The sequence below is a fragment of the Echinococcus granulosus genome (genome assembly GCF_000524195.1).
Source record: "Echinococcus granulosus chromosome Unknown EG_S00060, whole genome shotgun sequence".
NCBI classification, from domain to species: Eukaryota; Metazoa; Platyhelminthes; class Cestoda; order Cyclophyllidea; family Taeniidae; genus Echinococcus; species Echinococcus granulosus.
The window spans coordinates 326,149-339,639 of NW_020170440.1; the positions used below are offsets into that span (position 1 = coordinate 326,149).

The 13,491-nt window shown below is 46.6% G+C and overlaps 1 protein-coding gene across 1 annotated transcript; it reads left to right on the forward strand. All coding sequences in view use genetic code 11, as the record gives it.

The window, feature by feature from the left end:
• Positions 1-2,699: 2,699 nt before the first annotated feature.
• EGR_06620 (Arginyl-tRNA synthetase, cytoplasmic) lies at positions 2,700-5,821 on the forward strand (the record flags this gene model as incomplete). Its single annotated transcript, XM_024495869.1, has 7 exons — positions 2,700-2,828; positions 2,865-3,322; positions 3,395-3,708; positions 4,480-5,096; positions 5,280-5,338; positions 5,404-5,645; positions 5,712-5,821. The coding sequence occupies 7 exons, from the start codon at positions 2,700-2,702 to the stop codon at positions 5,819-5,821; spliced, it is 1,929 nt and encodes a 642-aa protein (XP_024349727.1).
• Between the last annotated feature and the right edge of the window lie 7,670 nt (positions 5,822-13,491).

The following is a 13,491-nucleotide window of genomic DNA, read 5'->3' on the forward strand; positions in this document are numbered from 1 at the left end:
TGGACCAGTGGACGATGCCTCTGACTAACTCATCAAGATGATTTGCAGTCTTCGTAGAAGTAGGGGCTATAGGGAATTATTTTTCAGATCAATCGATCTACATCAGCAACAAGGCGTGGGGCTTTGATTGTACCTACTAGGAGCGTGGACGGTATGGTGGTAAAATTCGACGGTGTTCCTTTCAACCCTTTCTGCAAAGGAGTAATTTGACCCGATTCAGGGGGAGGTCAAATTATGGGAAGGCCTCCTGTGGAAAAACCACAGGCGGTCTTAGGTCAAAGAACATGGAACAAGCAGTCTCTTCCCTACCATTAAGAGGTAACTGTCCAAGTGAAGGGAATTGATTAGCGGCAGACTTCGCCACGAGCTTAAATTACTCTTAACGTTTCGGTTGATTCAAGCGGTAGTCGTGGTGCAAATAGGTCCACCTGAAATAAATGAATGGGACTTAAAATATGGACGAGAAGAACAGTCGTTTTGCCAGGGGTACGTAAATGGCTTTGGAATGAATAGAGTAATTCGAAATGGATGAATCCATTTGAGATGGGAGAATGGGTGGATCATAAAAACACTGAGGGATGGAGCGGAGATTCAGAAATGAATAAAATCCACTTTTAACGATGAATTCGTAAAAGTTTGGGAATGTATGGCTGTGCGCACGAAGGGTCGATGAGTTCATCCACCTTTCAAAAGGCTCGAGTTTTTTCACAGAAAAGTGGGATTCTCATGTAATTAAGACCACCTTATTGCGAATTTGCAACTGCTTGTAAATGCAACAAAGCGAATTAAAAATCTTATCTATTTTTGGAAAATAAAACTTTATTTAAGATTGCATGACGCTCCAACTCTTCACTGACGTTTTGGTTTTGGCATCGAGATACTTAGAGCATGCTCAATGTACCTCTGCCCGAGCAGTACTTAATTCGTCTTCATGGAAGGCTCAAGGCGCCACTTTTGCGGCAGCAGGAAGCGAACTCGACAATGAAGGACAACTACCCTGATTTCAACTGCGGGGTGACAAACTCTGAGGTGACATGACGGCCCCAGACCCGTGTTCTACAGGAAAGGCGTTAACAACTGAAGCGACGCTAGCCGTGAACCATCTGTAAAAGTTTTTTGCGGAGCCGTTCACAGTGCCTGTATAAAAAGACTAATTATGTGAACGCGTGGCACCTCCTCTACATTTATGTAGCGTCCCGAGACTACCTGAAGACAAAAGAAGACACAATACTCGGGCGGAATATATGTATTCAGCACGGAGGTGTCTCGGCTAATGGCATGATCCAAAAGGCCAGCCCACCCAGCGAGGTACAAGGGAGCTGATTCAAAGTACAAAAGTGGCGCCTCACCAAAACCGAGGGATAAACCACTATTGTATTACATAGCCTCCCCCCTCTTTTGAGCGTCGTCCCCGGCGCTCCCGCAGGTCAACCTCCCGCGTCAGTCATTACAACGTAGTCGGTGCAGTAAAGAAACACCCACGATCCGACTGTGCCAGTCACCAAATTAGCGCGCAACTGAGGGGATACTTGACCTCAACGTCACTGATCCCTCTTGGCAGCTTGACTGGATCTGGAGTTTCGTTCGGTTTAGGGATTTGATTCAGGACGGGGAATTGCGCAGGCCATCATGCGTGTCCATAGACGGATGTAGGAACACTGGCCTAGAAGTAGATTTGAGTAAGGGAGGACGAGATTTAAAACAGGTCCATGGGGGATGGTAGGGAAAATCCGTCACGAAACTTTCAGATAGTTCACGGCTATTGTCACTTCAGTTGTTAACAGCTTTTCTGCAGAACACGGGACTGGGAGAGACGCCGAAGGTAGACATCAACATCAACACTTCTATTAGAAATCATCACCATTCTCCCATCCGTAGCATATGTACTTCTTCCGCTCCACTAAGGCTTATCACACAGAAGTGGAAAATCAGGATGCATGTCCTTTGGGATCGGGTTTGCTTTCCGCTGCCACCAATGTAGCGTCCCGAGACTACCTGAAGACGAAAGAAGACACAATACTCGGGCGGAATATATATATTCAGCACGGAGAAGGTGTCTCGGTTATTGGCATGGCCCGAAAGGCCAGCGAGGTACAAGGGAGCTGATTCAAAGTACAAAAGTGGCGCCTCACCAAAACCGAGGGATAAACCACTATCGTATTACATTTATACCAGTTGGACAATTCACATTCTAGCCGAGAATTGCGTTCCTTTTCGCCCTTGGGAAAAGCTCGGTTCGCAACGATGATCTAGAGCAGAACAGAAGAACACATCGCTTTCTAATGTGTAAAAGCGCTTATGGTCTAATGGCATAACCCAAAGGCTATACCAAATAGCAAAGTTCAACTCACAGTGATCAAAGCCCCCTAAGGTGCGCAAGCAGTTAAGCAGAATACTGCATCGCCACATCGGACAATACGTTCTGATACAAAGAATTGCTTAAACGCCACTAGTTCCCCGAGTTTCTTATTTAGTTAATGGTTATAAAGCTTCTTTTTTTGCTCGAGTTGATTCACTTCAAGCATGTTGCGATGAGTTTTGCCACTCCATATTTTGTCTAAGAATTCTAATAAAAGAATGAAATGTAAAGAAACCAATTTACTCCGAAGTTAAATTGTATGCAACCATATTAAAATGCACACATTGTGCATTGTTTGAATAAGGCACCGGTAGGTTTTATTGCTATTGCCGGTTTCGTCATGCTCAAGCAAGTGGATGGTCTCGCCACAAGGTTGGAGGAGGTTATAAATAGGCCAAGGTTTAAGGAACTCAGTCATTTGTTCGAGGAACATTCGAAGCTCACATACCAAAAGGAGCAGCTGGAAAAGGTACGTCCCAAGCATAACCATTACTAGAATTTTTAGGCTATCGACAATATGCAAAAAACGCTCATGTCGCATCAAGTGTCTATTCTTAATGCTCTCATCGCCACCTTTGATTTGGCAACCAAGAAGGCCTTCCCACAGCTGACTTCCGTGTCAACTGTCGTAACACCAAGCTCGCATCCAAATTTCGGTGATTATCAGTGTAACAATGGTTTGAGTTTGGCCAGACAACTCTCTGCTAACGGCACGAAGATATCTCCAGTTGATGTTGCCACCAAGATTTGTGACCATCTAGTAAAAGGGTCGTTAGTTGAAAAGGTTGACATCGCAGGACGTGGTTTTATTAACATCTTTATTTCCCGGAATTTTGTTGAGGAAGAGGTCACGAAAATTGTCCGTCTTGGTTTCTCCTTGCCTCCGCCGCAGCGCTGCCTTAAGTGTATTGTGGACATGTCCAGTCCCAACATTGCCAAGGAGATGCATGTTGGACATCTTAGGTTGGTGTTGATACTCCGTGAACGTTTATTCATATTTGTTATTTTTGATGCACCTTTATCCTTCTGTTAAAGGTCGACCATCATTGGAGAGAGCGTTTCTCGGCTCCTCAAATTCATGGGTCATGACGTGTTGAAGCTCAATCATCTGGGTGACTGGGGTACGCAGTTTGGCATGTTGATTGCGCACCTGAAGGATACTTTTGAGGATCTCGGTGACAGACCTTTGCCCATTACGGATCTGCAGAAGTTCTACCAGGAGGCAAAAGTGCGTTTTGACAAGGATGAGGACTTCAAGAGGCGGTCCTATGATGCTGTGGTCAAGCTACAGTCCTACGATCCCGAACACATTAAGAATTGGGAAAAGATTTGCGATGTCTCTAAGCTGGGTAAGTTTGGTACTGTTTCATCTTTTAATAAAGTGGCATTTTTCCTCGTGGAAAGTATTGGCCCTCACATTTCACCATCGGACCAGGTTAGTTGATCATTCACAGTGACCGCGGATTCTTCTGCATCACTCATTGAAGCAGTATTCCAGATAACTGGTCACAATTCTTCGGCGTAGTGATGCGATTCTAATTTAGCGGTAGCCGTGCTTCTCTTGGATAGGAAATAGATTTTGGTGTCATGTTTATTACTGCTAGACCCCATTCAATAGGTTCGTTTCGTATCGCTCGCTTAAGGTCGAACAATGTTCTATAAAGAGACTTAGCTTCCTGTAGCAAGGTTTTCATTTATGTTTGTATCTACTTCGCGAGCCATTACTGGTCACTATAGGTGCCGAGATTTGACTTGGTCTTAATTACTCTTGCGCCGTGAATCATCGACAATTCATCCATCCACAATTTATTCCCCTCCGCAATAGTAACCAGTCTACTCTTTCGGATGTAAGCTTTGGTGCAGTCGTGAGTTACTGCATTCATGACGAAATAAAGAGTCTCGGTCCTATCTCGCCCCGGTGACACTGATGCGGCGCTTGAGTGACTCACTAGAAGACGTTAAAGCGCGCGAGTGAATGCAGTTTGGAATGCCTTTTCAAATACGTTCTTGGAGGCTGATAACACAACTTCCTTGTTTACGAATTGGCTGCTCCTATTTCTCTGCGTGAAGTAGCCTACTTGAGCTGAGGTTTGATGATTTTTCCCATCTCTTCCGTTCAGAATTTGATGACATTTACCGTCGTCTGGACATTAAGAACCTCGTTCCACGTGGCGAATCCTTTTATCAGTCACGGATGATCGGGCTTGTGGAGTACCTTGACGAACGCGGTCTACTGGAATTCGATGACGGTCGAAAGATAATGTGGGCTTCAGGGTCAAGTGTCCCTTTGACCATAGTTAAATCCGACGGCGGCTTTACTTACGACACCTCTGATTTGACAGCAGTTCGCCAGCGAGTTGTTGAAGAGGGTGGTGAACGAATTATTTACGTTGTTGACTCGGGCCAAAGTTTGCATCTACAGAACATCTTTTCTGCTGCTCAAGCCTCTGGTTTAGCGGATCCTGCTCGTACTAAGTTGGAGCACATTCCTTTCGGCGTTGTGCTTGGGGAGGACAAGAAGAAATTCAAGACTCGATCGGGCGAAACTGTAAAGTTAATTGATCTCTTGAATGAGGGGGTGGATCGAGTGAAAAAGAAGTTGGCTGAAAAGGGCAGGGATAAGGAGTTGACTCCGGAGGAACAGTGGATAGCAGCTGAGGCCATTGCCTATGGTTGTATAAAGTATGCTGATCTCTCGCACAATAGGATCAATGACTACGTCTTCTCTTTTGATAAGGTAGGTTTTTGGTGCTCTATATGCGACTGGTGCTGACATGGACACTCAATGACACAACAGTGTTGGAGAGGAACTGAAGGGTAGCGCAATCATGAAAGACTGTCAACCAACTCATAATAGTCTTCACGATGTCTACTTCCACTATGCCCGCCTCTCCCTACCGCTATTGTGGCACTCTTTTAGATGTTGGATGACAAGGGCAACACAGCCGCCTACCTTCTCTACGCCTACACTCGAATTCAGTGAGTTCGCACTACCTTTCCCTCTTCTTTCTCCCTCCCTGACTCTCATTTTCTTTCCCACGCAGGTCTATCGTTCGAAATACAGGCTGGAGTAAGGAGAAGCTTGCCGAAGTGCATGAAACCGCTCATATTAACTTGGAGCATCCAAAAGAACTTAAACTGGGTAAGATGCTCTGCCGTCTGCCAGAGGTTTTGATCAAGCTGGAGGAGGATCTCTTTTTCAATAAACTATGCGACTACCTCTATGAACTTAGCGGTGTGTTCACGGAGTTTTATGACTCTTGCTATTGCATAGAACGTGAGAACGGTGAGTTTGGCGGCAATCCTACTCCTCATCCCGTGGTTTCTGCTAACTTTATTTTCGTGATTTTAGGTGAAGTAGTGAAGATCCACGAGTCGAGGATCTTGCTTTGTGAAGCAACGGCTGCGATAATGAAGACTTGCTTTGATATTCTTGGAATTAGGACAGTAGAAAAGATGTAATAATCTTTTCCTCTGCTTTGCTATTGTTTAGCCCTTTTGTGTTTATGAGTTTGTAGAATCGTGATCCAAAATGTAGTTTTCTCATGGAGGAGATCTTTGGCTTTTCTGTGGGATGCGCTTGCGGGTGGATGATTGTCTTTATTTGTTCGGGATTGTCACACTTATCTTGGCTTTAAGCCACTGTCAAGGGGAGGGGGAGTTTGGATTTCTCTTGGGTCGGTCTGGTCTTCTCTGCTCCTTGATGATGGATTGTTACTACGGTTGGACTCTGAAGTGGAATAGCCCTTTGAGGTTACGTCATTTGCGATGATGCGATTCGGTGGATTTTTGTCTCCGTAATCGGGCCACTTCTTCGACTCGTTGCGGCACTAAACTCCCTCGTTCTGATGAGGAGTTGGGGGCTGTTCGAGCTTCCCCTCACGGGGGGACTGGGTAGGTTGGACTTGCCGTGTCAATATCCACGGGATCGATTGGTGTGGGCTAGTGGGAGTGGTGGTCACCGCGGCCAAGTGTTTCATCAGCTTCGGGACGGCCGTCATGGAGATTCTGAATGTCAGATTTCTGCGGTTAATCGTCTTATCTCTGTTGTACTGCGCTTGATCTCTTCTCCACGAGTGGATATTCACGGTCTGGGATTTCACGTCTTCATCCTCACGCAGGTACTCACACGTCAGTTCTGTTTCCCGCCGTAAATGATGCTTTTGCTTACCACGTCACCGCCATGAACAGGGTTCGGACGGCAGTGGAGCAGGCCAGTCCAAACACTGCGAGTAGTGACAAGGCGCGGAGGGCACTTCCCGTCGCATGAAGCAGTGTTCCACTTCAGGGTACGCCCACGAAGTCAAGAGCTCAGTTAGAACGAAATGCACCTCCAACTCATGGGTGGGGCTTGAATCGGCCGCTGTGAAGGCGTATGTGACTAATGACACCCAAAAGGTGTTTTTTAAAGAAGGCACATTAATGGATTCGCGATTCACAAATGTTCCACTACGACTTTTTTTGAATACGGTTTGATGGATGGTCATTCAGTTACCACGACTGACTTCGCATGTTGGGTGGGTTACGTACTTTCTTGGGTTCGTGTTGACTGCGTTTGGCCGTATCCATCCATCCATCCACCCACCCACACATTCAACTTTCATTCGTCCATCCATACATCCCTCTCGTAATTGTCCACCTACCCCGTATCCATCCATTCTTTGCATTCATCCAGTCAGTCTGGGAATCATCTTCCGTGTACTGTACTCTGATTTTACCCAACAAGCGCCTCTGTTTCGGCCCTCTCGCGTTCAACACTATCGAAACTTTTGCTGAAGTCCTCTATTGGTGGCAAAGATAGGATCTGGACGACTGGCACGCACGGCATTAGATCATAGGGCTGGCCAAGCGGTTTACAAAACGGACGAAAGTCAAATCGCACAGTCAATTAATTTTTTGTTCACCGTGCAGTTAGGCTGAACACTGTTACTAAGTTTTCTCCTTGCAACAAGAAATCTATCATGAAAGCTGTCTGATCGCCGTGATGTCATGCCTAGGCCACCTGTGATCTGTGATGTTGGCGATGATCACGCGAGGTAGGCTACAGCGTGAGAAAGCTGCAGTCTCTGATTCATCTTAATTGAAATCTGCTAATCCGATCAAAGTTGGACAGGACACGCATGATATCGAGGCTGTGTTTCGTGTCCAATCTTTACTAACTGCATTCAGCCTGCGGTTCTGCGATCGCAAATCATCTGCAAAACCCACTTTAGCTGTTGGGTGGAGAATGGAAGAATAACATGCATTCATCGCATTCAGTGCACATCAAACCGGTGTCACGAGGTCACTGCACTGCTCTGACAGCCAAATCGGGTAAGCATGTTGGCAATCCCATTGGGCTAAAATAACTTATTCCCGGGCAAAATCGGTCGACCGGTAGTCCACAGCCAATGTAAAAGCAGCGTAGACTGACATACCGGCAGACAACTCACCATGCTGTCATGCCGTAGCAGGGCCAGCAGCAGTAAGATTGTCACCCCAAGATCACTTGAAGACGGAAACTTCAAACGGAGCGACTGGTACGACCACCAGATTACCACTGCAATGGAACACAAACATGTGGGTGCGAATTCTTCATCACTTTGCTCCGTCCCACTGTTACAACGCGGTACAGAGCGGCGCGCCGCGACGCAATGCGGTGTGGTGCGGTGCAGAGTGATTGAGTATGGCAGCCACTAACAACACTGACACGACGTCAAATCAACGACACCCACGTTCCGCCACCACTGTTAGTGGATCACCAGATGTGAGTACGGAAACATTGCAAACTCAACGTCAATTGTATGAACAACTGCGAATAACAAATGGGCCTGAGCATGACATCGCTGACTGCTGAGGTGCGCTGAGTCATGTGCTAATAAACGAGTCCGCACCGCTTTGTCATGCCGCTGCCACATCGACTATGGACCACCGGTCGGCCAATTCTGTCTGAGAATTAGCCATCTCACTCCAATAAGATTGTCAACATGCTTTCCCGATTTGGCTGTCAGAGCAGCGCAGTGACCTCGTGACACCGGTTTGATGTGCACTGAATGCGATGGATGCATGTTACCTGCACCTCTCAACAAACACTGTAAGTTGGCTTATAAATATTTTGCGATCGCTGACCCAGAGAATTGCGGAACCGCAGGCTGAATGCAATTAGTAAAGACCGGACACGAGAAACAGCCTTAATGTCATGCGTGTCCTGTCCAACTTTGATCGGATTAGCAGATTTCAATTACGATGAATCAGAAACTGCAGCTTTCTCACGCTGTGGTCTTCCTCACGTGATCATTGCTAACATTACAGATCACAGGTGTAATGTTGGCTTGACATGGTCTAGCCCATATATGACCACGTATGTATCTTGTCAGCGCGCGGCGATTTGAGAGCTGTCTTGTTAGATTTTTTGCTGTAAGGAGTCGTGAAATTAGTGACTGTGGTCATATTAATTCCACAACAAACGAAGGTTTCGTGGGCTGCGCAGTTTGACCTCTGTACGTGTTGTAAACTGCGCTACCCCTCTTATAATCTGATGCCGTGTGTGCTAGTCGACTGGATCATAACCTGGCCACCAATCCAAAAATCAGTAGAAAATAGAGAACTTCAACACACCTGTCGTAATTGATCAACTTGAGTAAATCGGTATAAAGATGTCTGTTGGGTAAAATCATACATCAGCACACAGAGTGCTGATTCAGAGATTGACCAAATGAATGCAAAGAATGGATGGGTGGACGCATTGATTGATTGATATATGACTGCAACACTGCCAAAACGAATGGAACTGCGTAACCCACCAGCATGATCAGGACGCTCCACTTGCCCTCAGTATGTCCAACATCCGTCCCAGTAGCTTCTCCAAGCAACCACTTTTAAACATCGGCTCCGTAATCATTACTATATAAAAGAGCCTATGGCATCGACTTTACAATCCATTCGACCACTGGTACCAACACTAATGGACTTGGCGGCCACCCGAAGCTCTCCTCACAACTGCAGCTGTGCGTAGAGGACCCAGCAGTCTATGTCGTCTTCAATCAGGAACGCTCAACTGGAGTAATCTATGAGCAAGCACCTGGTGTAGTTCAGCGCAATGTCGCAGCTTCCCACCTGAACTATCCCTTTCAAATGTCCACCTCTCCGATATCCTAACCTAATCCACGGAGTTTCTGATCACGACTACACCTTAACTTTGCCGGTCTAATACATGGCTTTTGTTATCTCATTTTTTTTACGCTTCTTCAAAGTGGTCTGAGTGAGCCTCTGTATTCCGTCCTGCTGCCACAAAGAAGTCGCATCGTCTTTATCATATCTGCAACGCAATACAGTTCACTTGCCAGCACTGATCTACTTTTACGACAACTTGACGAACAATCTCATTGAGGAAGCCGACCTCTCTACACGCTATAAGTACACTGGTGGTCGTATCAACCTTAGAGTCAATCAGTCGATCCAATTACTCGGGCTCACAGTCGAGCAGTGTCTGCTAACGCTCCGCGCAGTCAGCAGCCATCCCTTGGTTCACTGACATACCTCGATTGATAACCACATCTGTGTCGAAGTCCTCTTTTGTCTATTGACTGTTGACTATCGACTCTCAGGGTGGTAGGTCCACAGGAGCCAGACCACTCGTACCTACTATTCCCCAGTACGTAAGACTCCTCATTAGTGGAGCGAAATGCACTGAAAGGAGCCGGTAGGAATCATTCTGTTGAAAAGCATGATGAGGATGGTGACGGGGAGGCGGCTCGAAACTTGACGAGTGCGTTTTCCAACTACACGTGTATAAAGTGTATACTAAAAAACATGATAGTGCGCAAACTTCCAGTAGTTAGTTATTCGATCAATCAAATAGCCATCCTTTCAATAGGTTCCTCATGGTATGAGCATTCCATCACCAGCACAATTTGATCCGTAAAAGTGGCACCTGGTGTGTCATCCCATTGCTCGGTCGATGACTTACCAGTCTGACCTGCAAATGTGAGCAAATTCATTTTCCCCTCCACCAAACTCTCTCCTTTATGTGTGTAGTAGTGTGGGCGTTTACTCTGTGGTGCTGTGTTCATACCGAACATGACGAAATAGGACAACGAATTGCCATATTGGCAACTCCAATGCGACACCAGCAGTCACCCTCCCTGTCAATTTCTTGTAGTCGGCACAAGGACCACAAATTCGCCGCGCTTCATGAGGCGCGTAGCAGAAGCGGGGCAATGAAGAAGTAAAGAATAAATAGGTAGTCGTCTTTGAAATTGAATCGCATCTGGTGTTCGTTCACTTAGGGCTGTGCATCTCATTTAGTAGCTTTCGCGCCATTTCCCACCAAGTTCATTTGTCTTCCCATCGGCGCCACTGTTGACGGCATTGATAAAAATCACCACATAAAGGTGTTCCTGATACAGGAGAATTGAAAATGGGGCAGAAAGAGTAGATAACAAGGATTAGATGACAGTGGAGAGAAAAAGGCGAATTCACTCACTGCACGTAAAAGAGTGTGGCGTATCTAGCTTGGCCTCAAGTCGTCATAAGGCGCATTCCGTTCGTGTCCGCTACTCCTACACCCATCGGCTAACGCCGAACAAGGCTACCGCAGTAGTTTGCCGTCTCGGCGGGTATTTTTAGTATCTTCCGCACCACCTCACGCTGCGCACGGGACAGCGCAAAGATGATAAAATCGTAGCCTCTAGTGTGCCTCTATGCCATCGCGGTAGTTGATTCACTCGCTCGGCTTGATGGGCTTAGTTAAAGAGGAAGGGGGTGGGAGGGTGGCACAAAGAAGACTAAAGTGTGGTCATTTTGGCAGGTAAAATGTTTAGACTTCTTACTTGTAGAGAATATTAGGGATGGTCAATCATTTCAAATGTTTTTTAATCACGAAGGTGAATGTTAATCCACGCGAGTGGTGCACAATTTAGGCTTGTAATGGAACTTGTTCTGGACGTCACCACTACTCCTGAAATGAGTTTAGTAGTATAACCGCGTAGATATGGCACAGCGGACCCCCTGCTGCTGACGAAAATAAGAAGCCGTCTCACTGATACTATTTAGCGATGCATACCCTCCCTCACATACTGCCACCAGTGGATGCCCGTCTTCAATCGTCTCCAATCAGGAGCGCTTCACTGGAGCACTCCATGAGCGGTCATCAAAAATAGTCAAACATAATTTCTCATCTTCCAGCCTAAACTACTCTCCCAAAGTCATGCTCTCGATATCATAGCCCCAACTCCAAAGTCCTTGCCACTATTTTACCTTGGCTTCGCCGACCCAATAAACAGTGTCTATCAATTCGTTACTTTGAATGCCTTTTCAATGTGGTTAAAGACAGAATCTGCAGTCCATCCTAGGGCCGCAAATATCATACATCGGTTTCACTATTATCTGAAGCCAGTACGGGATCCCGGATGCATTAGGAACACATAACGAAAAATAGTTCAACTTGCAGGACTATCCAACACCAATGACCCGTATGCAAGAATTCTGGAGATCGCACACTCTCATTCCCTCATAAACGGTTGAGATAACATCTCAACGCACTGTAAGTACACTAGTAATCATTTCAAGCCCAAGGTCAAGCCTCTGTTACGAGTGATCAGGCGTAACCCAGACGGGTGGAGCCAAAATCATCTCTGTCATGTGTCGATTGACTGGCCACTACCGACCATCTAGTGAGGAAATGGGGAGGATGCAGCTCACTCGAAATTCCTGCTTCCCAAGTTGTGGCACCTCCTCACCAGAGAAGCAAACTGCAACGCGAACGCTTGTCGACCCACTTTGTTGCCAGATGATAATGATGTGGCTCAAGACGCGACAAACGCGATTCCCGAATTCGAGTAATCGGGGGCACTACTCAAATGCATACATCGGAAGAAGTGGCAGCGCACAAACCTAAAGCAGCCATTCAATCAGACCATCAGTCACGCATAGGATGGAGATTGCATCACCTACGAAATCTGGCCCCCGAAAGTGGCGTCTCATGCGTCATCCCATCGCTTAGTCGTGGACTCACTAATCACCACCTCAGAAGACGTGAGCAAAATTTAGTTTCCCTACCATCGACCTCCCTCCTTCCACCCATAGTAATTAAGTCTTCTGAGATCGTGCTTGATGGTGCTGCGATTGACACTGAGCATGACGAAAAGTGTCAACGAGTTTCATCATCATCATCATCATCACCAAGGTGTTTAAAGAAGGCAACTGTAACATGACACTAGCAACCACCCCCTCTGTCAGTCACTGGTAGTTGGAACAAAGCGACTCGACACCACCGCCCTTGAGCATGAAATAAGTGAAGTAGAGCAATGACCAACCAAGTAGTCGTCTTTGAAGTTGATTCTCATCTGGTATTCACACACCTGTGTGGGGTGCATCTCATTCGGTAGCTTCCGCGACATTCTCCACCCAGTTCATTTGTCTCTCCATCACCACCACCATCAGCACCGCCGTTGACGTCATTCATGGCAATCACCACTGACAGGTGTTTCTGACACAGGCAAAGCGAAAACAGGGTACAGGGAATAGGCAACCAGAATTAGGCAACGTAGATGGAGGAGAAGAAGGTGAATTGACTGACTGGACATGAAATCATCTGGCGTGTCTGGACTTCCCTGAAGTCATCATTAGGAACACCAACATGAAGTCATAAAGACTCGCCAACTTTTATTCCTTTTGTAGCCAGTCTCAGAAGACTCAATTACCCATGCCACGTACTCATCCCCTTGTGACCAGTCGGCGTGATCTACGAATACCGACGAAAGTTAGAACCCGGGAGAGTTAAAACGCGTACAGCTAGATAGGAGCGCATCAAAACGAAGCGTCAAAACCCACAAATTTTACTTAATTAGTCTACATACACACACACAGACACGCCTCCTAGCGAGAGGTAGTAGTCGGGTTCAGGACCTGGACCGCGTTCATACGAAGCAGAAAGGCGCCTTGACCACGGCGGATTGGCCAAGCAAATTATCCAATGGCGAAGGCCAAGCGAGTCCAGCGCCGTGGTCTAGCATCACGGAGGGTATTTTTAGTAGCTGCTGCGTCACTCCGCGCAGCGCACACGGGACGGTGTAAACATGATGAAATTGTGGCCTCATGCTTATCTCAATGCCAATTTGGTAGTCAAATCACTCGCTCAACCTTTGAGAGGC